Genomic DNA, 27,419 nt, shown 5'->3' with positions numbered 1-27,419 from the left:
TTTTTATATGAACATAAAAAATGCGTTGGTCTCGAGGACTCGATCTGAAATTACGAGTCCTTCTCCTCCCACTGTGGTCCGAGACCGAGTCAAGACCGAGTCTTTGAAGGAACGAGTCCGAGACGAGACCGAGAAAGCAGAAATTGGTCTCGAGACCGGTCTCGAGTCCGAGACCGGACTCGAGTACTACATCACTATCAACGGGGCCTAAGCATTTGTTAGCAAAGCCTTTATATATCTATAGTACGTTGTAGTATAATAGTATTTCTGATATGTTGCTGATTGGATCATAAATGGCCACAGCAACAAAGGGGAATGACTGACTCTTCTCTAATAACTGTGTTAAATGTTATTTTCTATATTTCTGATATGTTGCTGATTGGATCATAAACGGCCACAGCAACAAAGGGGAACGACTGACTCTTCTCTAATAACTGTGTTAAATGTTATTTTCTATATTTCTGATATGTTGCTGATTGGACGGCCACAGCAATGAAGAAAAGTGAAAGTAATTGATAATGACTGACTGACTACATGCTCCAAATGTAAAGCACTTTAAGCTGCATTCTGTGTATGAAAGGTGCTATACAAATAAAGCTTATTACTACACTTAGATCTTGTTTCCGAGGAGATGAGTGGGACTCCATGCTTTGCACAAATGCATTTTTTGCATTTTCAGAAGCCACAGGAATCCCCAAGAACTAAATGAAATCCTAATGGCTCTAAACCGAACTGAACTGAAAGTTGATGGGAACATCCTCTTGTCTGTGGATTTCATTAAAGTTTTTCTCAGTCGCTTTGTATGTGACCACATGCACATGTACGCACGCGCACATCCTTGCCTGGTATGCTTTCTGTTTGTGGCTCTGACTCCTTCACCTGACCCCATCATTGACGCCTGCCCAAAACTGTGACCTCAGGCTCGGGGAAATCAATATTCTGACCTATTGCTATTATCAGGCATTAAGCAAGTTAGCAGAGAGTAATCCTGCCACAGCTGTTCCCAGTGGCTTAAGGCATGCAAATCTACACTTAATTAAAATAAATCGATTGCAGTTTTACATTGATGTGGCTGTAATCAGAAGTTGTTCCACACACAACATTAGTATTCTAGAAACGCTGGCCATGACAGAACGTGGACACACACCTTTGCTCGGCTTCAGCCCAGCAGGACTGTGAGTCTGAGGCACACACACACACACACACACACACACACACAGACACACACACACACACACACACACAGACAGACACACACACACACACACACACACTCACATAGATACACACACACACACACACATATACATATAAATTAATGCATAGTGTGGATTGACAAAAGGGTGTGTGTGTATAACCTGTAAGTGAACTTAAACAGGGATTTGAGCTGAAGTTAATTGTTAATATAACTTCTAACATAATGAGCCTATAAAGGCCATTGTCCACTTAACAATGGTGTCACATTTGACACACTAAGTTTTAGGCTGTGTGTACACATATGTGGTTTTACCAGTGAAATAGATATAAATCAATATTCATTTTACCATGACGGGTCTAGTGATCTTTGGGTGTGCATTTGTAGCATTACATAAGATTCCAATCAATCATACCCCAGGCTTGTCCGTTGTCTTAGCCCTCTCACGCACACGCACACACACACACACACACACAGAGACACACATACACTCATGCCCACATAACTTTCCATACTTTCTCACGGAACATCAATGGCCGGCTTTTGACATGAGGTCATATTGACTGACACAGTGTGATTGATCTGCCCACGTGGTCCTGCGGTCCATTGGTGGCGCTGGGGCTCATCCAGGCGCCCCCTCCACCTCACTTCCATGTGACCTTCATATCACAAACATTTGCCAGTTGCCAATTCACAACAGCAAACAGAGCAAGGCTGGTGTTTTAAGTCAAAGACCAATACACACACACACACACACACACAAGCACACACCACACACTCACACACACACATGCACACAAACACACACACAGGCACACACCAACTTACTGTACAAACACACACACACACACACACACACATTGAGGTGGAGTATGGAATCCTAGAGTTGTCAGATTTACCCGGTGAGTTGATAGCAGATTGTAAATTTAAGGATACAACTGAATATGTTCACACAGCTACTGTTTATGTTTACGACCTCAGGACTGGCTGATCAGACAGTCACAACACACCAGTAAGCCCATTGACTATAAGGACACCTGCAAGTTCATTTGCGATAGCCAGTGGGATTAGTAGGACTGACTGGATTAGTTTGATCAACAGGATTATTATTGACAGGATTATTAAAAAACTGAAATGAAAACAGGTATCTACACTGTTTTTCCTTTCCTGGTGTATTTAGCTCAAATATCTAAATATACTTTGGAGGAAACATTCAATGAAAGTATGAAAGTTAAATAATTTATTGCAAAACAATAAATCAACACACACACACACACACACACAGACACATATACAGAGTGCCTTCCGGATCTGAAGTGCAGTGTGACTCAGATTCCTCTCGTCCCCGTGGACTAATCCTGATAAATGACTTGAACAGCGGAGGAAGCAGTCTCATTACACACAGAGACACAAAAGCATCTTCAGCATTACATCTTCATTACAACCTTGTTCATCTCCGTCTGACTGTTTGTCGTGTTCTTTATGAAGCTTAAACGCGTCTGTGAGGATGACCCAGGAGACAAATCACCATATTAACGGCAGAGCCGTTCATCTGGGCTCGTTAAAGGACACTATCACATTCAGGGCATGTTCAGCTAATCTAGGTCTTGCTGCTATCCTCAGTCAGATGGTGGTGGTGGTGGTGGAGGAGGTACGATGCCGAGGTGCCAGCTAGACCCCAGGCTCCTCCGTCTGGGCGTGAGTACAACAGTCTCTCCCCTGCCCTGCGGCTAGAACTGCCCGATTTCTGGGACTCCCAGGGGCACCACAAGGCCGAGCGCATGCGCTCTACATCTGCGCCAACAATGGTGGCCGCCCCGATCTGGACACAGCATGTGTGTGTGTGTGTGTGTGTGTGTCCAATCCACTGCATGGTTGAAGGCTCTATCTGCAGCTCATTTAGACCTACAGCTGGGTCTGGTTTACATCTGGCTCTGATCTGGCTCTGATTTGGCTCTGATCTGGTGCAGGTCTGTTCCAGCGGGACCTGCTGGCCGGGATATGTTAGGGGCTGCAGACTTGGCTACTCACATCCTCTCACACCCTCAGTAGCAGCTAACTGTGTTTCAAATCCAACTCTTTTCAAACATTTCAAGTGTATTTATGCAAATCCAGCCTGAGAGAATCCATGTCTGTGTGTGTTTCCGTCTGCTGTGCTTTGAGTTGTGTACAGGTGCAGGTCCAAAATGTAAGGTTGTCTGGGCAACTTAACAGAAACATCTAAGAAAACTGCAACAAATGCCGATGTGTGAGAATAAACTTTAGTCACATTAAATCTAATGTGACTCTGGAGTTAATCCAGCCCTCTTGAGCAAATCACATTTTTATTTGCATTAGAAGATTTTACGCAAATGCAAAGTGTTTCCAATCAGGATTTTCAATTTGAATGGTCAGACTGTGTATTACGGGTGAGTCGCTGGCTTCTGAGCCCTCTGCTGAAAATAGCCAAGTGTGGGCTGCAAGATCTGAATCCAATTTCCATGCATGTGAACGTGGCACACCTGCTGCTGCCCTGATTACGGGTTTTAGCGGAATCGCCCTCCACTGCAATTATGCAACCATGATTGATTCGCACACAGCTTGTCATCACTGGCAATCAAAATGACACGTCTGCCCTCACTTTCCCTGTTTGTTTTGTTATTATTTAGTTTGTGTGACGTGGGTAAAAAATGTGTATCAGATACGGTATATTTGTTCTGAGGCAGTGATAGGGCAGGTAAAGGGCTGGTGGGGTTCTGAGGCAGTGAAATTGCAGGTGAAGGGCTGTCTGAGGCAGTGACAGGGGAGAGCAGGAAAAGGGCTGTGGCTCAGGAGTACAGGTTACATTTGACAACTTGATTTAAGGGAGGGAGAGTCTCAGAGTTTGACTCGTGTGTGCCATCTTTCCTTCATCTACCCAGACAGACAGTGGCCTATCTCTCTCTCTGTATGTAAGAGTAAGTGAGTGTGTGAGAGTGAGTGAGTGAGTGAGTGAGTGTGTGTGTGTGTGTGTGTGTGTGTGTGTGAGAGAGAGAGAGAGAGAGAGAGAGTGAGAGGTCTGTATCATGTCATCTCTTCTCCATCTACCCCGTCACAGAGTAACCTAGGCTGTGTGAGTTGATGTCTGCCTGGCAGTGAACAGGAAGGCTATATACAATGGTCTACAAGATGATATATGTGGGACACACACACACACGCACACGCACAAACACACACACACACACACACACTCACACTCATTCACTCTGTATCTCTCTCCATCATTCTACCTCTTTTTCTTTCTCCTTCACCTTCACTCTTTTACTCTTTTTTCTTCTTCACACGGTGCTGCTCACCCACTTCCTCATTAAGTCCCTGCTTTCCCTTCCTCTCTCTGAGACAGACAGGCATCCCTGTAGCTCTGTGATAGCGTGGCTGTATGAATTACTCTCACCCGATGCGGGGCAGCGCGGGGCTCAGGCCCATCAGCTGGAGATTGGCTCTGCAGGGGCTTCACTACTGCTCCGCTCACTTCCACTTCCTGCCGTGATGGGACGAGAAGGCGGGACACTCCAGCTGATGAGAAGCACACTCTCTGGGGTGGGCTGCTGCGGTGTGTGTGTGTGTGTGTGTGTGTGTGAGAGTGAGTGAGAGAGAGAGAGCGAGGGAGAGAGAGTGTATGTGTGTAGGTGTGCAGGTGTAGTTTGTGTTTGTGTGATAGTGTATGTGGTGTGTGTGTGTGTGGGGGGGGTCAATGACGTGACATACAGATATCTGAGATTTCTATCTTGAAATCTCCTGGCTTCTTATTATTATAACCTTTTCTTTTTACCTTTTCAAAAATGCAGCTCTAACCGCTTTACATACAGACATGTTGAAATAGCCATTGTGTAGGTCTGGAATTGGGCAAGAGAGTTATCATTTCAGATATTTTGAAAAGTTTATAATTTTTGAGAAATAGGGGATTAAAAATGTTAAAAATGTATTTGAAATCACAAAGGGGGCTCATTTAGAAGGGTCATAAAGTAATCAGGTGAGGGTCCACCTGCAATGTCAGCTTCTAAGCATACAATCTGGCGCTCCCTAAACTACACATCCTGTTATTAATCGCTTTCGACCACACCGCTTTCAAGCATATCTCAATTCTCTTCAAGAAACTACGACGAAACGGACGTTTTCCTACCACACCCAATGTACAGTAAGTTACAATTAATTTGTGTTTTGTATTCGAATGGAGTGTGTGAAGTCTGTTTAAAAAGACTCGGCTAGTTAACCCTTAGAACCCGATTGACGCAAAGTGAGTCAAAAAACACACCCTTTCTTCTCTATTACATTGCTCCGGAACTGTTCATTGCAGCGAGAAACCTGTATTGCGTGACAGAGCAAAAGTGGGGCTTTCCAACGAGACTACGCACTTGTCTGTATGATCAAGTATGAAAATAAAATAAAATCATGAAATTAAATCAAATTGCATCATATTTACAGTCTATACTTCTCTGCGTTCACCTGCGCACCCATTACTCTCATTTGAATTATTCCCGTACCCATGATCGCATACCGTAGATATGGCAAGCATATCAGATGAAAGAGGAGACACATGGCTATCCATTGGTGCCATGTATATCAATCCTTCTGGCTTATAAAAACAGATGAAGTGACTGCAAAATAATAACGTCATGTACACAAACCAACGCTGCACACCTATTATTCTCAATTACTCGCGGACCCGTGATCGGATAGATATGGCACGCATGTCAGATGAAGCAGGAGACACAGAGCTATCATTTGATACCAAGTACATCCTTCTGGGTTATCAAACAGATGTGAAGTGACAGCAAAATAATAACTTCATATAGCTGGACTTACCTCACGTTTTTGTCTGTTTTTGTGGCAAAGCATGTTTATAATCCAACACTATTGTGTGTTTCTCGATGGCAAAGCATCCCAATTTGTTCAACAAAGAAACACCTTTTTTGCCTCTACTTCATGTTCATGGCAATGCAGTAAAAAGTTGTTGTAGAGAATCATTATGAGTGCATACACCATAGGCACACACAGGCTAAGACGCAAACTCGGGTCAAGTCAGGTCAGATCAGTTTGTGTCACAGATATGGAGCGCAGAAAGGTCATTTTTCATCACTTAATTTATTTCTGTAAGACGCACACCACATATGTCTGTAAATTGCTCAGCCCCAGAGAATCCCTCCACCATGGCAATGATATTCAGGATTCAGACAGATTCAGGACAGTTTGCTCTACACACACATATGTAAGGCAAGTCGAGCTGCCAGCTTGGTGAGATACATGTCAAAATATAAGATTTTTTATAATATGCTTTTTGTATTTTTATTATTTAAAAATCTAAATTAAATCAATGCAAGTATTAATACATGAAATTCTGGCAGATTTGGGTAGCTTAGACTCTGCTGAAAAAGGGTTCTAAGGGTTAATCAAGTAAGCAAGCAAGCTGGCATTACCTGTCATTGATTAGCAACAAACTCATAGCTGCTATTGGTTAGCAACATACTCGTAGCTGCTATGTCTAGAGAGGATGATAAGTTTAACTCTAGCTAGTTTTTTTCAGGAATCACCCCACCAACATTAAGCCAGCAGCTTTCATCCACTATTGTAATTCCGTTGTATTTTTAGATTACTTTTAAAAGCTTTATTTGTCTATGACTCGTGTGTGTGTGTGTGCGTGTGTGTGTGTGTGTGTGTGTGTGTGTGTGTGTGTGTGCTTGTGCTTGTGTGTGTGTGTGTGTGTGTGTGTGTGTGAGGACTTTCTGATTTCATCTCTATAGATTTCTCCTCGCTTATCGCTCCTTCGCCATTAATTCCTCCTGTTGCTATAGAGATGGCGGCTTTCTGACTAAATCTTGACATGGAGAGAGAAAGAACCAGACAGGTTGTGTTGAGCGTCATAATAACCCCCCCCCACACACACACACACACACCCATACACACGCACACGCACACACACTCACAATCAATGTCTCATCTTTGTCACGTTATTATGATGACACTTTAACGCACACACAAGTGCACACACACGCACGCATGCACACACATACTCTAGGATCACCCAGAACTGCTGACAGGGCCAGCCTATTATAATTACTTAGCATTCATCCAGGCCTTAGTGAGTCTCATGACAGCCTCATCCTCCGTTGCCACCCCAGGAGTGAGAGGGGTGGGGGAGACAGACTCCACACACACTCTCCTCTAACATAACAAACACCTGACTGATGTTGGCAGACTTCAAACACAAACAAATAAACACATTAGTGACCCAAGTCACAAGGTGCAAATGGAGTACCTGAGCTATTTATAAGCAGCTGTAGAGGAATAGCATTGGAGGACAGCTGAGGCAATAGAGTACCATAACTCTGCTCTGATCTACTGATATATCTTTACTCCGAATCATCTGATGACATTCAGCCATCTGCCTGCTGATTCAAACTTTAGCAGAAGTGCCAGGGCCCTCCTAGCTCAGCTCCTCGGCTCACAAAGGTGCTGACGGTGTCAGGGCCGCTTAAACCATCATCACATCTCATTCTTCAATGCACTATTCATGCACTGTAGTGTGTGACTCTGACAGACCTTTGGGCAGGCACTTGCAGCTGACCAGTGAGTGTTTATGCTGAAAAATGCAAGTTGGCTTCTCAAAGAGATTTCCTCCTCCTGCAGTAATTGAGACTGTCATACCATTCATTATTATTAAGTGCAAGGGGTTACACAATCCATCATTATAAGGCAAAACTGATTTTTAGATTATCCTTACAAGTCATCATTTGAATTATCTTTGATGCCAAAAGAAAATTGCATATTTCCATCTGCGTCTTCTGGTCTGTCTCAGAGAGAGAGAGAGAGAGAGAGAGAGAGAGAGAAAGAGAGAAAAAGAGGGAGACTTTTGTGCCTGATGTAGAAAAATAGTATTTCAAAACTTAGAAGTTGCCTGGTGACAGGTTGAAACGGATTCAGAGACATGTAATTGATGCCGTCTGCACCATTTTCTAACAACAATGAAAACTGTGAAATGGAGGATGTGAGTTGAAAAAAAAGAAATAAAAGATCTTATCTATATGGCATTTTCCTTCCAGTACAGTAAAAGACCCTTTACAGACATTTTACCAAAGCATAGTGATATCACACAAGTTTTTATGAGTGCTTTATGAGTGAACTTTGAGCAGTCGAGACTTCAGACAGGATTGCATTGGCCACATCTCGAGGGTATTGTCAGAGAGAGCACTTATCACTTAATCTTTCTCCTAAGGAAGACCCGCCGAGGAAGGATAACGGAACAATATGGATGATAACAGAAAGTTTCAGAACATGAGAATGAGTGTCCCAGAAGGTTTCATCATCACTGTTATCACTTGGCGGCTGTGTCAGAACAGCTTTGAGGAAGCTATACGTGGCATTGTCTTTCTCGGGAGGTAAGTTGAACTGTAAACTCCCAACACTTGTTTGGTCTGGCAGGTGTCTCACACAAATGGTGGAGATCAGAGAACCAACTCCAGGTCACAACAATGATGAACAACAAACAGACAGGCCCCCTCTGACCCTAGGTGCCCCTCCGTGCCAGCCATCAAAGGCACGAAGATGAAGGTGTGTGTGTATGGGGGGGGGGGGGGGGGTTCTCTGATCAAAACAGTGGTGCTTTTCCTTCCCAGAAGTACTTCTCAATAATGACCACTTTGAGAATATCGGCCAGGGTAAAGGGGCAGAAAAGCATTAGACCTCTTCTCTTTCCTCTCTTCTAAGTCTAATGGCCAAAGTCTTTTTAAAGCAAGTCATTTCAGCAATGTCCTCCGCCCCCATCATTACACGCTCTGTGGGAGGACAAATTAGCATAAAGAAGCTGCGATATGTTAATGTCTAAACTTAACTTCTACCTGACCCTGGGGAGAAACACAAACAACCAAAAGGACAGACACTCTAATGGTGTTTCTGAGTGAAAGACAAACTGGTGCCTCATGATGTCATTGTTAGTGTAGGCGCCAGAGTTGGCTGTTCTGCACTTTGGATAAATACAAAAGTATGAAAGTACAAAAGTACGAAAGAAAGTACGAAAGAAAGAAAGAAAGAAAGACCCTCTAGGTACTTGGAATGTGGAACGCTCAGCAGTAAAATCTATGGTAGAATATGTTCTGAATAGTTTCCAGTCCACACACATGAAAGAGGAAGAACACAGGGTGAAAAAGAAAGAGAACAAATAGTCAGGTTTACACATACATTTTCCTATAGTGTCTCACAGTTATGATTCAAAGTGTTATAACTGGTTTAAAATTATAAAAGTTTGGAAGACCTGGCCTGAACAATATTTAAATTACTCTAATTGTGTGCTTGTCACGGCCTATTGTGTACAGATGAATAGGGGTAATGATTTAAATGTAATTTTTCTACAAAATATAATACAGTGCCGTGGTGCAGCACTAAATCTGAGCCACAGAGCAAAGATGAGGAGAGACGGATGAGAGGGGAGAGGAAGAGGAAGAGGAAGAGAGAACAATAAGGACTGCCATCTGAGGCAATCTGAGGTCTGATGGCTAATTGTTGGTGTCGAGTCGTACGGCTTTATTTCCCTCCCTTCGTTTTGCCCTGAAGCGCAGAGAGATGTTATTAATGGCATCGTCCCTGGAAAGCAAGCTCCGGCTCGCCTCTCAACAAAATTTCATCGCTAAATCCTTGACTGGGGGAAATGTGTCATGTCAGATGTCAGAGGCAGGGCCGAGGCCTGTAGACCCAGGAAATATAACTGATACAGGAGTTCATCTTCTCATATTATCCCCACCTTCATCTGTCCCTTACAACTTGTTACAACAGCATGCTATCTGTCTACACTGAATCCGTTAAATATGCATCTTCAACTGCAATCTATCGCGTTATATTTCACGCTCAAAATAGCCAAAATACTCGAGTAACAAACACCCTGCTCAACATGTTGCGCTGCATCCAGGTAGGATATTCCAACTGAAAACAAAGTAATCTAACAACCTGATTTGTCGCTTTTGAACACCCGCACAAATCACATGCAGTCTTTGCACACCCACTCACTTGTCGGTCTGTATCTATATACATGTGTGTGTAGATGTGTGTGTGTGTGTCTGTGTGTGTGTGTGTGTGTGTATGTGCATGTACATGTGTGTGTGTGTGTGTGTGTGTGTGTACATGTACATGTACATGTGTATGTGTGTGTGTACAAGTACGTGTTTGTGTGTGTGTGTGTGTGTGTGTGTGTGTGTGAGTGTGTGTGTACATGTACATGTGTGTGTGTATGTGTGTACATGTGTGTGTGTGTGTGTGTACATGTACATGTGTGTGTGTGAGTACACATATGTCCGGTGTAATGAACCAACCCAAGTGTGGATGTGTTAGTCATCCCACCTGCCATCCTGTCACTCTCCCACCACCTGCCTCTGTGTGTGAATCAGGCCACAGCGGGCAGCACCGCACCGTACTCACAGGAAATGAGGTCGTCCGTACGCACTGACAACTCCTCCATTCATCTCCCCAGTCTCCCGCCATTAGAATCAAAGTAGAGCGCTGAGGCGGCAGGTGTGAGGGGCCGCCATAACGAGCTGAGAAGGCTGGTGCCTATGGTGTGTGCCTAGGCTGAGTGGAGGAGCCTAAAGCTTCCTGGCGGAGAGCAGGGCGCCAATCTCTCCATCTGATGAGGCTAGTGGTATTCTCAGCCCTACAACTCCCTTCTCCCACAGCAATCATGTGTAATGGCACAATGAAGGTTAGCATGTTATACACACTCACACGCATACACACACACACACACACGCACACGCACAAACAATATGTAATTGGGTAACATAAAACATCAGCCATTAAACATCTTGGATGACGCATCCAGGAAATGTGTGAAATTGATGATGTCACAAGAAGTCAAAATAGTTCATTTTTCCGATATTATTTTCGGTGCATGGTGTCCCATGCAATGGCTTTTCAGGAAGACGCTCCCGAGAGTGCCAGTAAGTGAGATTGTGGAGCTGCAGCTGTTAAGTAAGAAGCTAGACGGTAACTGTCCTCATCAGTAATGGGACGTAAAAGCAAGACTGGGGGGGGGCTTAGTCAGCTGCCCGTACACATCCACGTTTCGGGTGCAGGAATGCCTGAGATGGACACGGCCCGATGACTTTTCCGGGAAAATATGCAGAGCGCGCGAGAACTGGGCGGCTGCCACCCTCATAAAACCCATCTGATCTCTTGTTCGGATCCTGGACGAGCACCGGCCACTTCTCCCCTGGACTGACCGGCTACAGGACACTCCAGAGGGAGGGGCAGCTGTGCTGTGCGGAGCACAAAGCGCAAGGAGACGCGAGCATCTGCTCAGTCAATAACATGAGTTAGTAGGTACCAGAGCGTGAGCCGTGGAGAGCTGCTGACTGCTGATGAGTGTGCTTCCTGGCTCAGCTTCAGCGGATTCATGTCTGGACAAAGGGGTGGGCAAGAGGCCTGACGTCCAGTGCTTCTCCAAGGGGTAGATATGTTTGTGTGTGTTTATCAGGTCAACACACACATCAGGTCAACACAACCAGTGTACAAAAGATTTAAGCTAGAGTGGGTGAATTCCAGCATTATCGCATGAAGACACACACACACACACACACACACACACACAAACCAAACACACATACACACACACAAACACACAAACACACACACACACACACACCCACACACATGAAGCCGAGTTGAAGTTGCTGATCATAGAACCCAAGAGAGCCATTGGGGCCATTTAACTTAAAGCATCCACCCTGCTGATTAGGATTTAAAGCCATTTATTTTAAGTGTTGCCAAAAAGTACCTCTCTCGACAGATTTTAGGGGTTGCCAGCTTGTTTCAATCATCAAGCCCATAAAAAAGTTCCACTTCTGAAGCTTTAATCAAGGTGGAACCACGTTTAGGCCATAAGAATCTTCTGTGCTGTTCCACTAAGGCCTTTTCGTGCACAATATAATAGTCTTAATGTAGAACTGTTTGGCCTTTTAAAACTCTCCACAGACAAGGTCAGTGAATTGGTCATAAATGATTTAGCTGTGCATCATGACCTTTCCTTCCCCATGCGACCTTGAAATGATTCAAGATGGACTACTAGACTGCATATCAGGTGTTTCTGCCTCTGTCGAAAAGGGGTCTGCCATCCCCGAGGGTCCGAGGGTGTTATACCTTTGCCTTTCTCCTTCTCATTGTCTATGATGCTAAGGTGTTGGGAGGGCATCATAAGAGGCTAATTAGAGCCATTCACAGCCAGCAAGTCTTACAGTGTCAAATCCCTATAGGGCTTTAAGTGAGAGACTGACCGCATTTCAGGCAACTGGACCAGGTGCTGCACTCTGTGTAGGTTCCAGAAGAGGTCAGATGATTGGCCAGATTTCCTGCATACTACCCCTCTCATACTTACAAACCCCTCACATACTTACATACTGATCCTCTCATACTTACATACTACCTCTCACATATATCATCCCTTACATATACTGCCCATCACATACTTACATACTGCCCCTCACATACTTACATACTACCCCTCACATACTTACATACTGCCCCTCACATACTTACAGTATATACTGCCCCTAACATACTTACATACTGCCCATTACATACTTACATACTGCCCATTACATACTTACATACTGCCCCTCACATACTTACATACTGCCTCTCACATATATCACCCTTCACATACTTGCATACAGCCACTGTGTCCTGGTTCTCTAATCCATCTCTCTGGTCTTCATATACAGCTCAGCTGAACCTAAAATCCATCCACTGCAGTAACACACACACAATGGAGTGGTGGTTTGTGAGTGTGCTGGTCATTTATTATTTTATTTCTTATATGATGAACTAATAGACTAATAGACACACACACACACTCACACACACACATACATTTAGGTGTGATGAGGCTTGAAGTAGTGAAGGCCATTTTATATGAAGCAGTAGTTCTAATAGAGAAGTCTTTCACAATGGGCTGGTAGGCATGGCAGGTCTGATAGGTATTTCACAATGGGCTGAGCATTTATGAATTCACTTGACCTTCATGGGTTTTAGAGAGAGAGAGAGAGAGAGAGAGAGAGAGAGAGAGAAACAAAAAGAAAGAGAATGACTCAATTCAAGCAGATCTCAAAATGTTAGACTCACTTCGGTGGACCTCAGGGCTTGCAGATGCTGTTTCATGAGGAAAAGCATCTAGCATGCTAGAGGCAGGCCCATCATGTATCATGCTGAAAGAACAACTCAGAATCAACATTGGCAGAGCTATTGAGCTGACCTCTGTCAATTAATTACACTATTACACTTAATTAAGGAGATGAGATGGACTTACCTACTTTACCTGCAAGGCAAATCGATTACAGAGTCGGAGCACACAGTAGGCCTACTGTAGTGTCAAATGCAGCCCAGTGATGCTTGTCTCATATACAGAGGCTTACAAAAGTATTCAACACACATGGAAGTCCTCACCACTTTCACATTTATACAAAAGATACATTCTCCTATTTCCAAACCACTATTTTTATTGAGAGGTAAAGCATTTGTCTGTCGTCACTAAAAATGAAATTAATTTGAAATTGAAATATTCATACTGCTGTGCTTTTTAATTCCAGAAAAAAAATCTTTGTGAATGATCGGTGCCACTTATTAGGCTATAATTACTCATAATTATAATATAGTAGGCTACCATGAGAAGTTAAAGTCTAGATCTCTTCTATACATAATAATCACTCTGTTAACAAGATTGTGCAATAAAAGAGAGTGAATTAGAGACCAGAGGATTCAAATGCTTGAGTACGGAAATAAATCCCATGAAAAAATGCAAGTGTTTCATGTCCACTTGAGCGCTTTTGAAAATGGAACAAGGAAGCAGAAGTCACACCACACCACACCACCCAGATGGTTTGTTTGCAAAGTCTGTCCTCCAAACCAAGCATCCAGGGAAGATATTAACTGGTAAGGAAGGGAGACTACCACAGTCACAGGTCACCCTCATAAATAATCTTTAACTTTATTTATCTGGCTGATACTTTTATCCAAAGCGACTTAACAATGTCAATTAATTACAAGGACAGACTCCCTGGTAGGGCATCTTGTTCAAGGGCACAACAGCAGCAGCTGGGAATCGAACTCATAACTTTTCAGGCTACTGCATGCAAACCCAGCTCCTTATCCACAATCCCCATCACCCCTTCCCTCATAAATAGGGTTGGTGGCTGGAATTTGGGTTGCAGGGGTGAGTTCACAATCTTAAAAGCTTTATATTAAACAGTACTCTATTGGATATAATATCCATATTTAAGTATAGAATAACAATTTTTTCTCAAATAACTATGCACCTGTGTTAAAGCCACCTTGGTGCTGGGTAGTTACCCACATCAGGGGAGAGGCAGGGCCACTGTCCTAAACTACCAACCCAGCAAGCTGGGTTACATAAATTACCCAACATGAGTAAAAACAACCCCACAAAGTGACCCAACAGCCTCAACCCAGCGTAAATAAAAATAACTTACTGTAGAATTGTTTAGAGTGTGGAGGCTGCTTTCTGACCTCAAAGTGCACATTTAGCACTGACAATTGTGCAATAGGCTACAGCATGGTTGCTGTGGGGACATTTCTTATCTGTAAGAACTGGGAAACTTTTTAGGAAAATAGATTCAATCCAATATCAGAACAAAAACAATTGCAATCTGCTGTGAAACTATAAGGCTTTGGGGTTACAAATTACGCCCAAGACTGCAACAAGCCTGGGAATTTGAGACCAATTTGAGAGTGTATTTGAATTAGCTGAGAATTGGTCTGAGGTTAGATAAGAGCCCATGGATGTATTTTCTAAAACTATGGGAGATTTTTTTTTTATGGGAGAAAGTTCCAGGGCACTGTGTTTGCCACACCCTTGTCACTGTGTGGCCTTATAGATTACCCAGGCTAAAGTAACATCAGTGACTTCAAAAAGGAATATTTTATAAGGTCCAGTCAAAGCCCTGATTAAATACTGAGAATCGTTAGTAGGCCTAGGCTACTACAGTCCAGGTCCACACTCCAATCAACTACCGCAGGTGTTCAACATTTACATTTACATGTATTCATTTAGCAGACACCTTTTATCCAAAGTGATGTACATAAGTCATACAAGGGCTATTGTCCCCGTATCAACTCGTTGTTACTGTAAGTGTCTTGCCCAATAGCACAACACCCATAATCAGGCTATTGCCTGCTAGTCCAGCTCCTAACCACTGCGCTACCACCGTTCTTCTACATAAAGTTAATCAAGAGAAGTTATATTAAAGAAAATTGTTTTTTAGCAGACAAATAATTTATTTCACAGGCCTACCACAGATGTGGAAATATGTGCGTCCTTTGAATTTTGCAAGTCTAAAATGTCCCTCTGGATGAATAAAGTACCTACTTTACATTACATTACATTACATTTGGCTGACGCTTTTTAACCAAAGCGACTAACAACATACTTACCTACCATCTATCTATCTATCTATCTATCTATCTAGGATAGTTTTACCACTTAAATGAAAGAATGAGGGTAGGCCTATGGTCTGATACCTGGTGAGGATTCCCGACACAATTTGTGCTGGTGATGTTTGCAGTCTTTCACTGTCAGAGTCAGACACGCATCACTTAGCCTACAGGACACACTCGCGTGGTCAGCACACCTGTTAGAAGAGTTTAAAAGTGGGCTGGCCTCATTGCCAGTCATCTTCACAATGTTGTTTCAAAGATGAGCACAGTGAAAAAAATACTTTTAACAGAAAACAACCCAATTATTCAAGTTTATGACTGTCATTAAATATCCAGAAAAAAATGGAGGCTCGCTAGATGGTGGAATCTTTCGCCAGAACTCCAAAACAGATGACAAAGCAAGCGTTTCGGCTATCAGTGTTCGCAGAAAGGCATGTCAGCGAAAAGTCCTTAATGCGGAATGTATGGGGAAATTTAACAGCAGTTGGAAGGTCAGTGTGATCCTTTTGGATAGTTTTGCCAGTGCCCGCAAGTGATCTTGGCAATGCGTTAAATGTCATTGTGTTCACGTCTTCACATTACTGAGGGTTGAAGATTGTATCTTAGTCACGGCTGCCCTCCTGTGGTTAAAACCTGGCCAGATTTTCTTTCCGGCCAGGGTCGAGTTAGAGGCTTTGGTAGGCTACAATTGTGTGCTTCTACCGTCAGTCTCCAGGAGGGGGCGATAAATATCCTCAAGGCTCAGTTTTTTCCATTGTGACCGCAGATGTACTCAGACGCACGCGGACACACACACACACACACACACACACACACACAACCTAGCAGAGCCTTGTGATGTGTGAGGCATGCTTGCGAGGAAATGTTAATTACAACCCCTCTGCAGCCTCAATTTATACTCAAAAATACTTAAATATTCACACGCAAATACACTATATTTGCATGTGAGTCAAATGTTTTGTTTTTATTTAGTTGTATATATTGTTATCTGTACGCATATCAGACCCACTCTTTTGATAGAGAGGGAACAGTTTTCACCAGTATTAATTTAGTATTTAAGAATTAAAGAACAGTAAAGCAGTTTACAAGCATTCATTGATATTAAAGATTGGTCTAAACATCAACATAGGGAAAAAAGCCTACTAAACGGACCCATATCTATAGACCTTTTCAACTGTATAAACAAACATGTATGTTCCTAAGGAATTTCTGGTGGCACAGAAAACATCATTAAGCTAACGGCCAACTATTTGTTTTCATTTCAAAATATCTGAGTTGATTTTGAACGTTTACACTGGAAACCCTTTAGGAACAGAGTGAAAGGGCCTTTATGTGTAAAAGAGTCTAATAAAATAAATTCTCTCTGATATGTGAATGCACCTACAGCCTCTGTCACTAATAGTACTGTAGCTGGCCAGACCAACTCACCGGAAACTATATAGGCGCTGGAAATATGACAGCAGTTATGGAAAAGAGTGACACTGGAAACAAGACTGACAGAATTACATGGCACTGACAATGAGTGGAAACTGGCTAGTGAGAACATTACCGACCAGTGGAAATATGAGTAAATATCGCCGCCATGCTGTGAAAATGCTTTATTAAAATATAAATTATATACAAAATTTGTTCCAGAATATATCAGCAGTATGGGAATCATCCATGGACATTTTTTATATATCAGCAGTATGGGAATCACCCATGGGAATCTTTCCGTCTGAATCATTTTGTTCTCTATGCCATGAGCTATGTGCTCCATCCCTGTTCTGTCAGAATAAAGGGATAAAGGGAAGGAAAGGAGAGGGGCTAAATAGTATGACATCAGTACTATAGGTGTTAATCAGACATATCCTAACATTATATAATCTAAAATAGTTTAATTTTGGTTGTGACATCTGACCTGCTGTGTGAGTCATATATAAGTATAAGTATATATACTGTAACGATCTCTCCCTCAGACAAGATTCACCTTTGGCCAGGACGGCCATTTATTGGAACAGGAAGACTCAGACACAATCAGACATACTAGGATAACTACATAGGGCAACACAGGGGTAGTCTCAGCCGCACATGTAACACACAATAAGGGTTTACCACACACATCAACAGGAGGATAAGCACAGGAGGTACAACCAAAGAGACTAACACGCTAACAAATACACAACATGGTAAACGTAACTACAACTATTATAACCGACATTACACATTATAGCATTCACTCACACTGCATTCTGGGAGACACTCATTCACCGTTAGACATGAACATCCACCGACGCTACATAACCCCCTCCCGAGCCATTGTCGTCCCCGTCAATGACAGCTCAGCTCACTGCTTGTGGCTGCGTCGGTGTCAGTCCCAGTGCTTAGTCCAAGTGACCGGAAAGCCTCCGGCTGCACGATAACCCCTCCCGACTCTCTCTCTCTCTCTCGAGGGCTCTCGGCTGCCTCTGTCACGTCAGTTCTCCCCCGAACAAGCACCAGAACCGGCCAGACGTGGGTCGTGGTGTTGCTTGGGCCCTCGGTTTCCCCCCGTGCAGCTGCGCTACCTCAAACAGCAGCAAACAGTCCCACTGCAAGCCGAACCCCCGGATACGCTGGAACCCCTGGACGTTCGGTAGCCCCCTCTGGCTACTGTGACAGCTCGTGGCCGTTGCCACCTGTCCACAGTGTGCCAATCTCCAGGCGGTCAGCAGTCCACGTCGAGGTCCCTCCTCGCGCTGCCCTCTTGTAGAACTTTTGTCGGCTGTCTCTCAAGCACAACAATGCTCCACTGTGGCGGGAAATGGAGACCCCGACCCTCCCAGCAGGCTCGGGACACACAGGAACTCACACACAAAACGTGAAAAACATTGCGCAGACTTGTGTCGAACGTGCGCACTTCAAACTTCAAACAGTCCACAAAACGATAGCTCCCAAGGCTCTACAGGTCGACGTTACCCTCTTGGTCACTAGCTGGAGCACCGCAAGCTCCCGAACCAGCAGCTATGACTCCATCACACTCTCGACCGGCAGCTGACGCTCTGGAAGTTCTTCAGTAGCTGGCGGTGTAAACCCGGCCGCTGTGGTCGTGTTCCAAGGTCGTCAGAGAGTTCGCATTCTCTATGGATGAGATCCTCGGATGACGGCAGCATCGACAACGGCGTCGAGCGTCGAGTTCTTGCCAGCCACGGACACTTCAGCAACATCTGCCGGGGCCGCTTCCTCCAGCGCTGGCAGCTCTCGTCGGCTGTGCAGGGCTGGTCCCGCTGGTCACCTGCACAGGTCCCGCGCCGAGCCGGAAGGTCCTCCATCCTCCGCAGTGGCGAGCTCAGCGAGCTGGCTAGTCCTTAAAAGGACCATTGGAACATCTGCTGAGCTTCGCCGCCATCTTGCTGGTCTGGTCTTCGGCCTTCTTCTCCATCTTGATCTGGCATACATCTTCGCGCCCCGGGAGGGGCCCATCCCACTTCTGACACCAATGTAGCGATCTCACCCTCAGACAAGATTCACCTTTGGCCAGGACGGCCATTTATTGGAACAGGAAGACTCAGACACAATCAGACATACTAGGATAACTACATAGGGCAACACAGGGGTAGTCTCAGCTGTACATGTAACACACAATAAGGGTTTACCACACACATCAACAGGAGGATAAGCACAGGAGGTACAACCAAAGAGACTAACACGCTAACAAATACACAACATGGTAAACGTAACTACAACTATTATAACCGACATTACACATTATAGCATTCACTCACACTGCATTCTGGGAGACACTCATTCAACGTTAGACATGAACATCCACCGACGCTACAATACTCTTTTGATCCCGTGAGGGAAATTTGGTCTCTGCATTTATCCCAATCCGTGAATTAGTGAAACACACTCAGCACACAGTGAGGTGAAGCACACACTAATCCCGGCGCAGTGAACTGCCTGCAACAACAGTGGCGCTCAGGGAGCAGTGAGGGGTTAGGTGCCTTGCTCAAGGGCACTTCAGCCGTGGTCGGGGTTCGAACCGGCAACCCTCAAGTTACAAGTCCGAAGTGCTAACCAGTGGGCCACGGCTGCCCCTGTTATAGTTATAATCCTACAGCACAGTCTTATCCCTACAGCACAGTTATAATCCTATAGCACAGTTATAATCCTACAGCACAGTTATAACCCTATAGCACAGTCACATTCCTACAGCACAGTTATAATCCTACAGCACAGTTATAACCCTACAGCACAGTTATAATGGGCGCATTGTTTAAAAAATAATCATGCAAAATAAGAAAATATACTTTGTGCCGGGTGGAAAACGAGTTTTGCGCCATGTGCCAGGGTGCACAATATGGCCCATAATCCTACAGCACAGTTATAATCCTATAGCACAGTTATAATCCTACAGCACAGTTATAATCCTACAGCACAGTTATAACCCTACTGCACAGTTCTAATCTTATAGCACAGTCACATTCCTACAGCACAGTTATAATTCTACAGCACAGTTATTGGACACCACAGAGAAGATCAGGGCGTGGCGCTGCAGCAGTCGGACCCAGTGGAGATCAGGGTGCTGCAGAGTCTCTATGAAGCTCCTCAGGGTCTCCTGTTAGCGCAGCTTTCTGCCACATGGAGGCGCTGCAGCAGAGTCTCTATGAAGCTCCTCAGTGTCTCCTTACTGCACATCTCATGCTGAGCAGCTAATGCCAGCCAGCTCTGCATACCCAAGACCTCACTGTAGGACACACATACACACACACACACACACACACAGCAGAAACATACACAGACATTTAAAGAGAGGAGACACCCCTGCTGAAAAAAATAGACTTACCAGCTTAATGTGGTTTGCTGGTTGACCAGCTTGTTAACCAGCTTGTTTGACCACCCTATGATGGTTGACCTGCTAGACCAGCAAAACTCTTGCGAGTGTGTGTGTGCGCATGTGTGTGAGTGTGTGTTTGTGAGTGTGCGTGGGTGTGAGTGTGTTTGTGCATTTGTGTGTTTGTGTGTGAGCGTGCATGTGTGAGTTTGTGTTTGTGTGTGTGCGTGGATGTGAGAGTGTGTATGTGTGAGTGTGTGTGCATGTGTGTGAGTGTGTGTATGTGCGAGTGTGTGTGTGTGTGGGGGTACACCTCTCTCGCTGCTTCAGCTGGTGCTGTGAGGTGGCCAGCTGTTGTCGTAGTGATGCGATCACCATGGCAGCGGAGTGGACCTGCCTGCTGAGCCTGTGTTGCTCCTCTAACAGCAGGGGGCACTGAGCATGCTCAGACTGCAGCTGCTGCTCTGCCCTCTTCAGAGCCACCCACAGACGCACCTGGAGCCCCGCCTCCATAGACACGCCCCCATAGGTGTGATCCAATGGGGAGGGAGGGGGATGGGCCTTTGCTGCTGTGGTTAAGGGTGTGGGGGCGGGGTGTAGCTCTAGGAAGGCAGGCCTATCATCTTCTGGGCTGGGGGGCATGGAGATGGGCGGAGCTCTGGACACAGGTGGTGTGGAGAAGGTGTGGCTGAACTGCAGGTGAGTCCGGAGAGCGGTCAGGCTGCGGAAGCGCGTGCTCTCCCCACAGCGCGGGCAGCGGAACGGTAGCACCGCCACGCTCCGACACGCTGGCGCCTTCCACTGTCGTTCACGCCCACAGGGCCGCCGCCCAGCCAGCGTCTGCATGGGCTCCACCATCCCTCACACCTGACCAGGAGAGAACGCAGCTGTCACCAGACAGGAAGCTAGAAAGAAAATATGTATAACAGGAAGCACAAGATATAGCCTAAGAGGTTTTAAAGGTGTCAGTCAGGGATATTATGCGATTTCAAACTCTTAACATTTTTTGTCACATTCAGCAATCATCTCACAATCACTAGCTGCCCATTCCGTGAGTTCACTGTAAAAAAAAAAAAAAAAAAACGGTCTCTATAGGCAGCCCATTCCATAAACCTCGTTAAAGGCCAAACCTGGCTTATTTCGGTAAGTCTCGCTAATTTTAGTGAGAGTTCTGTTCCAATAGTGTGGTTTATGTGAATCCCGGCTTGAAAACTGGGAATTTATGCCACACAACTAGCCTGGTCCGTAGCCTGTTAACTTTCAAGCTTAATTAAGCTGTGCTGCAAAAAAAACATCAGTCGGAAAACTCTGATGTCCCAAAAGACAGTTCTGTCAACCTGTGCTTTCATGTTCCATCACCTGTAGCCTACAACGTGAAAAATAGAAGTTGAAACTTTTGAAGGACTGAAAATATGAACTTTAGGCGTGTGGTAGTAATGTTGCTATGTTTACATTCATGCTGCTAATGAATGTAAACATAAACACAAACAAATGCAACTTCCTGTGCCTTTTTTATTGTTTATTAAGAATAATATTTTAATATTATTAACTTCCTGTGCCTTTAAATGTATGACATAATAGAAATGCTTGTTTGCTGCATTGTTTCCCCATTTGAACATACGTTCAAAATAACAGATTTTATCCCCTTACCCAAGTTATCATGACAGTTAATAGTTATTATGGGTGACTGAGGACATGTATCAGTGTAAAGCATATAGCCACCAGAGGGCGACACTGACTCAGTGCATAAATCTACAGCAAGTTGTTGCGTTACCAAAGAGGAGGTGGTATTACTTCTGTTGACTTTTAAAATCTCACTTTGAAGAAGTTGCCAGGTCACTTTATTTCTAAAATCCTCCACACTGACCTTGTGAAACAACACAACATAGGAAAGAGCTGCCCATAGCCTACCCTTTTACAAGTCCTCGACCCTTATGCAGCACACGATATGATCCTGTTAATCCAGCTTCTGTGTAGCATTATGAGAGGCCCAGAAAAACGTAGAAATTTGCAGCAGCAAAACGTATGCTTCATTTATCAATGTCGTTACATGATTCAGGGTCCAATCTAAACGCATTTTCATTACAGAGATTGCAATCCTGTTAATGTTAGATCGCTCAGCGTTTCCGTCCTCGAGCATGTATTTGATGAAAGTCATAATTTATAAATCTTGAATTTAATTTCCTAAAAATGTAATTTCTTTGGCGATGGTTTACACATGATATCGACAAATATCCGTCGAAGACATACGACGACTAGGCTTCTTGAATCAGACCACACTTCCTCACTAAACTACGCTACCCAAAATTCATCGGTGTCAAAGACGTTGTTTCCTGGTTCTTTCCCGTCTGCCTTTGCGTTTGTTTTAAATAACGAGCGCCATTTCTCCGACAGGCGTTTTGACAACACTACAAGAAGCAAGGACCAGTCTGTTCGCTTCGGGTTGAGTGTACTGGTTCACAGACCTTTACCGAAGGACATTTAGCGCACAGAGATTAACGTTAACGCTAGTTACAGTTTGTAGCGACTTAACATACCCATAGACTGACATTAAATAACAAGGCTTTCTACACGGTAAGAATAATGTCAACGTCAATGTCCAGTTGCGAGCATAGCTAACGTTGTCTTAGCTTTACAGGCCGTGTACTACAGCTAACATTAAGTTACGAACGTTGCCTGTAGATTGCTAACGTTAACTAAACGTTAACTTACATAAACTAGAATTGAAGTTGAGTAACATTAAATTCAGAAGTGAACAAAGAAGCCACAATGGAAGTTAACTAAGTTAACGTTAAGTCATAACATGGTATAGCTAACGTTAACCATTAAGACAGTAGTAGTAAATAACGCATGAGATACTAGAACGAAGTTGATGAACACATTAACGGGTAGAACTAATCCAATAGATCAGGAAGTGTTGGCGATTTGTTGAGGAATACCTCAGTGATACCTCAGACGTGTGTGTGTGTGTGTGTGTGTTACAGTGTTGCAGAACTGTTAAAGGGACACCAGGCAACGTTTTCGTGTTAATTAATCATCTTCGTAAGTCGGTATATGGTTAAATGACTCATTACGGGGCGAATGAAGGCTCTCTCGCCCGCCCCTACTGCCTGTAGGAAGAATATCCCACTTGCAAGTTCGGTGTATCCTACAGGCCGACCGAAGCAGGATCAGTTTACAGCACAGAGGCAGGCTAACGAAACGCTAGAGATTGTTGCAAACGTGTGTATAATGGCAGAAGCAGCGAAAACCCTTGACTGAAGACGCAAAGAAAAGGAAAAGAGCTTCAGACAGAGCGAGGGGGAGTTTCGTAGAGAAAAAGCATCAGGCTTGCCTGGTGTCCCTTTAATGTGAGGTCAGGTGTGTGTTACAGTGCTGGAGAACTGTTGATGTGAGGTGTGCAGAAGTTTTGGGGAACAGTGTTGATGAGGTGTGTGTATGCTTACAGTGATGGTAGAATGTGTTGATGAGGTGTGTGTTTGCCTGCAGTGCTGGGAAGCTGTGTTGATGAGGTGTGTGAAGACAGAAGATTTTGTCCGGAGGATTTCCACCTCAGCGGATGCTGCGGCTTTGCACAATGAGCTTGAGGTGACTGAAAACACGCGCACACACACACACACGTGCACTTGATATTTGCGTGTCAGCATAATAGGCCAGATATGTGATCCATTCATGCCATCTGGGAATGCAAGGGGCCGCCCCCATCAGTGGCGCAAAAAGTGGGTATGCGCTATATGCGGCGCATAGGGGCGCAGCACCATGAGGGGGCCAAAGCGATGGTAAAAATAAATAAATAATATATTTGGTATTTTCTATATGTAGCTACTGCTGTCCGTTTCTAAATCATTTCAACATTTTCTCAATGCTCTATAACATTTTAGAGGACTAACAGGCTAGAGTAGGCGCCCAATCTCATAAGATTCCATTATAGAATTTTGACATAGAAGAGGGAGTGGGGGCGCCGTCAGCGCTGAGCGAGCAGGTAGGCCTACGAGTAGTGAGTTGCCGTCTATGGAAAAAGATGGATACAGCAAAAAAAGCTGTTGGCGGCTAAAAATAGAAAAAGAAAGAGGGAAAAGGAGATGGCATGTCAAGGGATGCAACAGCAGTTAAATAAGTGGACGGTGAAAGGCAACAGGTAGGATTTAAAGTGATGACGTCTGTGCCCACAACCGTGCAACTCCGTTAGCACATTTCCCCCAGCTTCCCACCTCTTATTCCCACTTTCCTGGGTGCCGTTCCGAACTTAGTCCCGCCCACAACATTTGAGGTCAGGAAGTTCGGTCTGGCATCGCTTCATTGTGGTGGAAGTATGCTCGCCCTATATCGGGCGGACCAATCAAATCAGGCTTTACGATGAATGGACAGGTGAGCAACAGCGCCTGGTCTACGTCATCTGAGCACGCTTAGATTAGGCTTATGTTTGAAACAAAAACGCTGTGGCTAGAAGATACATGGCTTTTAAGACCCCATATGGAAAATTCATATTATTTAATGAGGTTGTATCACTGAAAACTATTATTTCTGAAAACTTTGGCCAAAGTTGAGATGTGGGGGAAACTTGTGGTTTCACTTTCATCAAGGGAAAACAGCGCTGTTGCATTGCGACATGTTCCCTCGTTCGTTTGAAATCTCTGATTGACCACCTGTTCGAGGGATTTGCGACAGCCTTTCTCAGCTGTTTAACATGTTTGTAGCATATCACTGTTCAAGAGAATTATTTTTAAAATGACATGAGGTGACGTGAATGATTATGATTTAGATAGATAGATATTTTATTCATCCAGAAGGGAAATTTTAGGCATCTAGTAAGTTATACAATAATAACAGAACACATAGATCTCACATAAAAATCACTCACAGAAATGCAAGGGATTTATTGTGAGGGAACGCAAAAGCATTGCGAGGGAATGCAAATTTACGTACAATAAGTTTTTCCAGCCAGCGCGGCCGTATTTCAGCCGTGCGCGTGCAGCTGATATTTTCTGACTGGTTAGAATGGCATGCGAGATTGAAAGCAGTAGGGATGAGCTAGAAGTCACGACCAGAGAGCAGGTGTGTCACAAGGTTGATGGAATACCCCCCAGATGGCAGGTGTGTAGCAAGGTTGATGGAATACCCCCCAGGTGGCAGGAAAAATCTTGAATTTCCCCTTAGGGATCAATAAAGTATCTATCTATCTAGGTGTGCTTTTACAGGCAACAGGCACCACATGTTTGCTAAGATCACTCATAAATTAACAGAGGACAACATCAGACAATAGCAGCCTGACAAGTCGGCATGTCATATAGCCCATATCCTAAATAAACTTAAAAGGCTTATTAACGCGTACAATGTGAATGAAAATAGCATAGTAAAATAATGAAGAAGTCGGCTATTGGGTAGCCTAGACTACTTGAGTTATTTCTCTGTGACCTAAATAATCAATTTTGGACGTTTATCTGCTTTGCTGTTTTATTCTGAATCTCCTTGCAAGGAAGACCATCAAATGGCTTTACACAACTGAAACAGCACAACTGAAACAAATGGCTTTACACAACTGAAACAAAAGCAAGTCACAAACTCGAGCTATATTTATGGTTTTATTTACAGTAGGCTATGTACATATTTATATAAATAAAGACTGTGTGTATATATATATATATATATATATATATATATATATAATATTTACTATATATCAATATTTAGTCTTTATTTACAGTAGGCTTTATGCAAAGACAAATAGAAAATGACTGTATTGTTGTATACTGTATTGAGCCGCAGCTTGCCTCTCAACTTCACCTGCCAACACTGCAAAGCACGGACTGACCTTGAAAACTCTCCAACTCCGATCGCGACATCACTCAGAGGCTCGGTGTCCAGGCCATGCCACTGCCCCATTCACTCCCTGAGATGCCAGGCTTAATTACAATTTTGGGGAGTTTGTCCAATAAACATGTAGCTTTTCTGCACTGAGATTAGCCCATTCTGAAGTGCCATTGAAAGGCCAGTGAAGCTGAACCTCTATGGGTTTTTTAACGGATTGTGTCGTCAGAGCAATGTATAAGAAAACAATGATGATAGACGACCATTGAAAACTTACTGTTGAACGAACTAGCCATGAAGTTGAACATGGTCTAGCATACTCTAGTTGCAATAGTAGGCCTAATGTAAACACAGGAGAGTAGTGTTGCAATAGTAGGCCTAATGTAAACACAGGAGAGTAGTGTTTGATTACATTTTTTTGTGATAATTAGAGGCCTCCTTAGTAGTCTTAGCACAATCGCCTCTGGTGTATGTGTGTTTGAGTGAGGTTGTTTGTGTGTGTTTGAGTGTGTGTGTGTGTGTGTGTGTGTCTGTTTGATTAAGGGTTTGGTGTGTGTGTGTGTGTGCAGTGTTTCCTCTACGTTTATTTCAGCATGGCGGCCCGCCACGGTTTAATTAATACCCCCACGGTATCAGAATCAGTGCAGACGCACAATGTAGTTGCAGTTGCTTTTTAAATAATCCTGTCGACGTATCCTCCCCTGCTGGCTGCCGCTCACATTGCAATTTAGTGTCCGGAAGCATAGTAGGCTAAATGCCCTCCGCTGGCTGCTGAAAATTGCAGTTTAACAATAAACAGCAATTCTAATCCAAGGTACCCGTCTAGTTTTATTCCAAATATATTGTTTTTTTATAGACGTTAGTGGCATGCGCTATCAAGAGCTTCCATGTGCTACGCATGTTTGTCAACATCGCAAAAACTAAAATTTTCACACAACTTGGTGGAAAGGTGTAGCACAGGCTAAGGAAACCCCATTAATTTCTGAAGCTGATCATATTGAAAGTATTTCCCATATCGTAGCCTATTAGCTCGCTCGCAACAACAGCAAAAATTAAACTGGAGAGTGGATGTCTCCGCGAAGACACTGCTGTTACATTAGATGCGCACTCAATCACGAATTGACGCAGTAAAAATGCAATGACTGGTACTAACGAAGGTAAATGGCAAAACTT

General features: G+C 44.0%; 2 protein-coding genes across 5 annotated transcripts in view; one reads left to right on the top strand and one right to left on the bottom strand.

Annotated features, from left to right (window-relative positions):
• Positions 1–19,591: 19,591 nt before the first annotated feature.
• Positions 19,592–22,718, bottom strand: znf365 (zinc finger protein 365). Of its 4 annotated transcripts, none has more exons than XM_042061374.1 (3): positions 22,350–22,718; positions 20,752–21,343; positions 19,592–20,351 (listed from the first exon to the last, which is right to left on the bottom strand). In XM_042061374.1, the coding sequence occupies exons 2-3, from the start codon at positions 21,294–21,296 to the stop codon at positions 20,213–20,215; spliced, it is 684 nt and encodes a 227-aa protein (XP_041917308.1). In that variant the 5' UTR covers positions 21,297–21,343; positions 22,350–22,718; the 3' UTR covers positions 19,592–20,212. The 4 variants fall into 4 exon arrangements, with proteins under 4 accessions (XP_041917308.1, XP_041917309.1, XP_041917307.1 ...); XM_042061375.1 differs by having other exon boundaries at positions 20,752–21,325; XM_042061373.1 differs by having other exon boundaries at positions 20,752–21,305; positions 22,233–22,717.
• An 83-nt stretch (positions 22,719–22,801) lies between these two features.
• The window catches only part of espl1 (extra spindle pole bodies like 1, separase), a 55,255-nt gene continuing 50,637 nt past the window's right edge, over positions 22,802–27,419 (top strand). Inside the window, exons 1-2 of the mRNA XM_042061346.1 lie at positions 22,802–23,012; positions 23,928–24,026. Of these exons, the coding sequence (XP_041917280.1) occupies positions 23,946–24,026 (81 nt within the window). The 5' untranslated portion in view covers positions 22,802–23,012; positions 23,928–23,945. The remainder of the gene's footprint in view (positions 23,013–23,927; positions 24,027–27,419) is intronic.

Source organism: Alosa sapidissima, chromosome 14 (assembly GCF_018492685.1).
Source record: "Alosa sapidissima isolate fAloSap1 chromosome 14, fAloSap1.pri, whole genome shotgun sequence".
Lineage (NCBI taxonomy): Eukaryota > Metazoa > Chordata > Actinopteri > Clupeiformes > Clupeidae > Alosa > Alosa sapidissima.
This window is presented reverse-complemented; position numbering and strand designations above follow the sequence as displayed.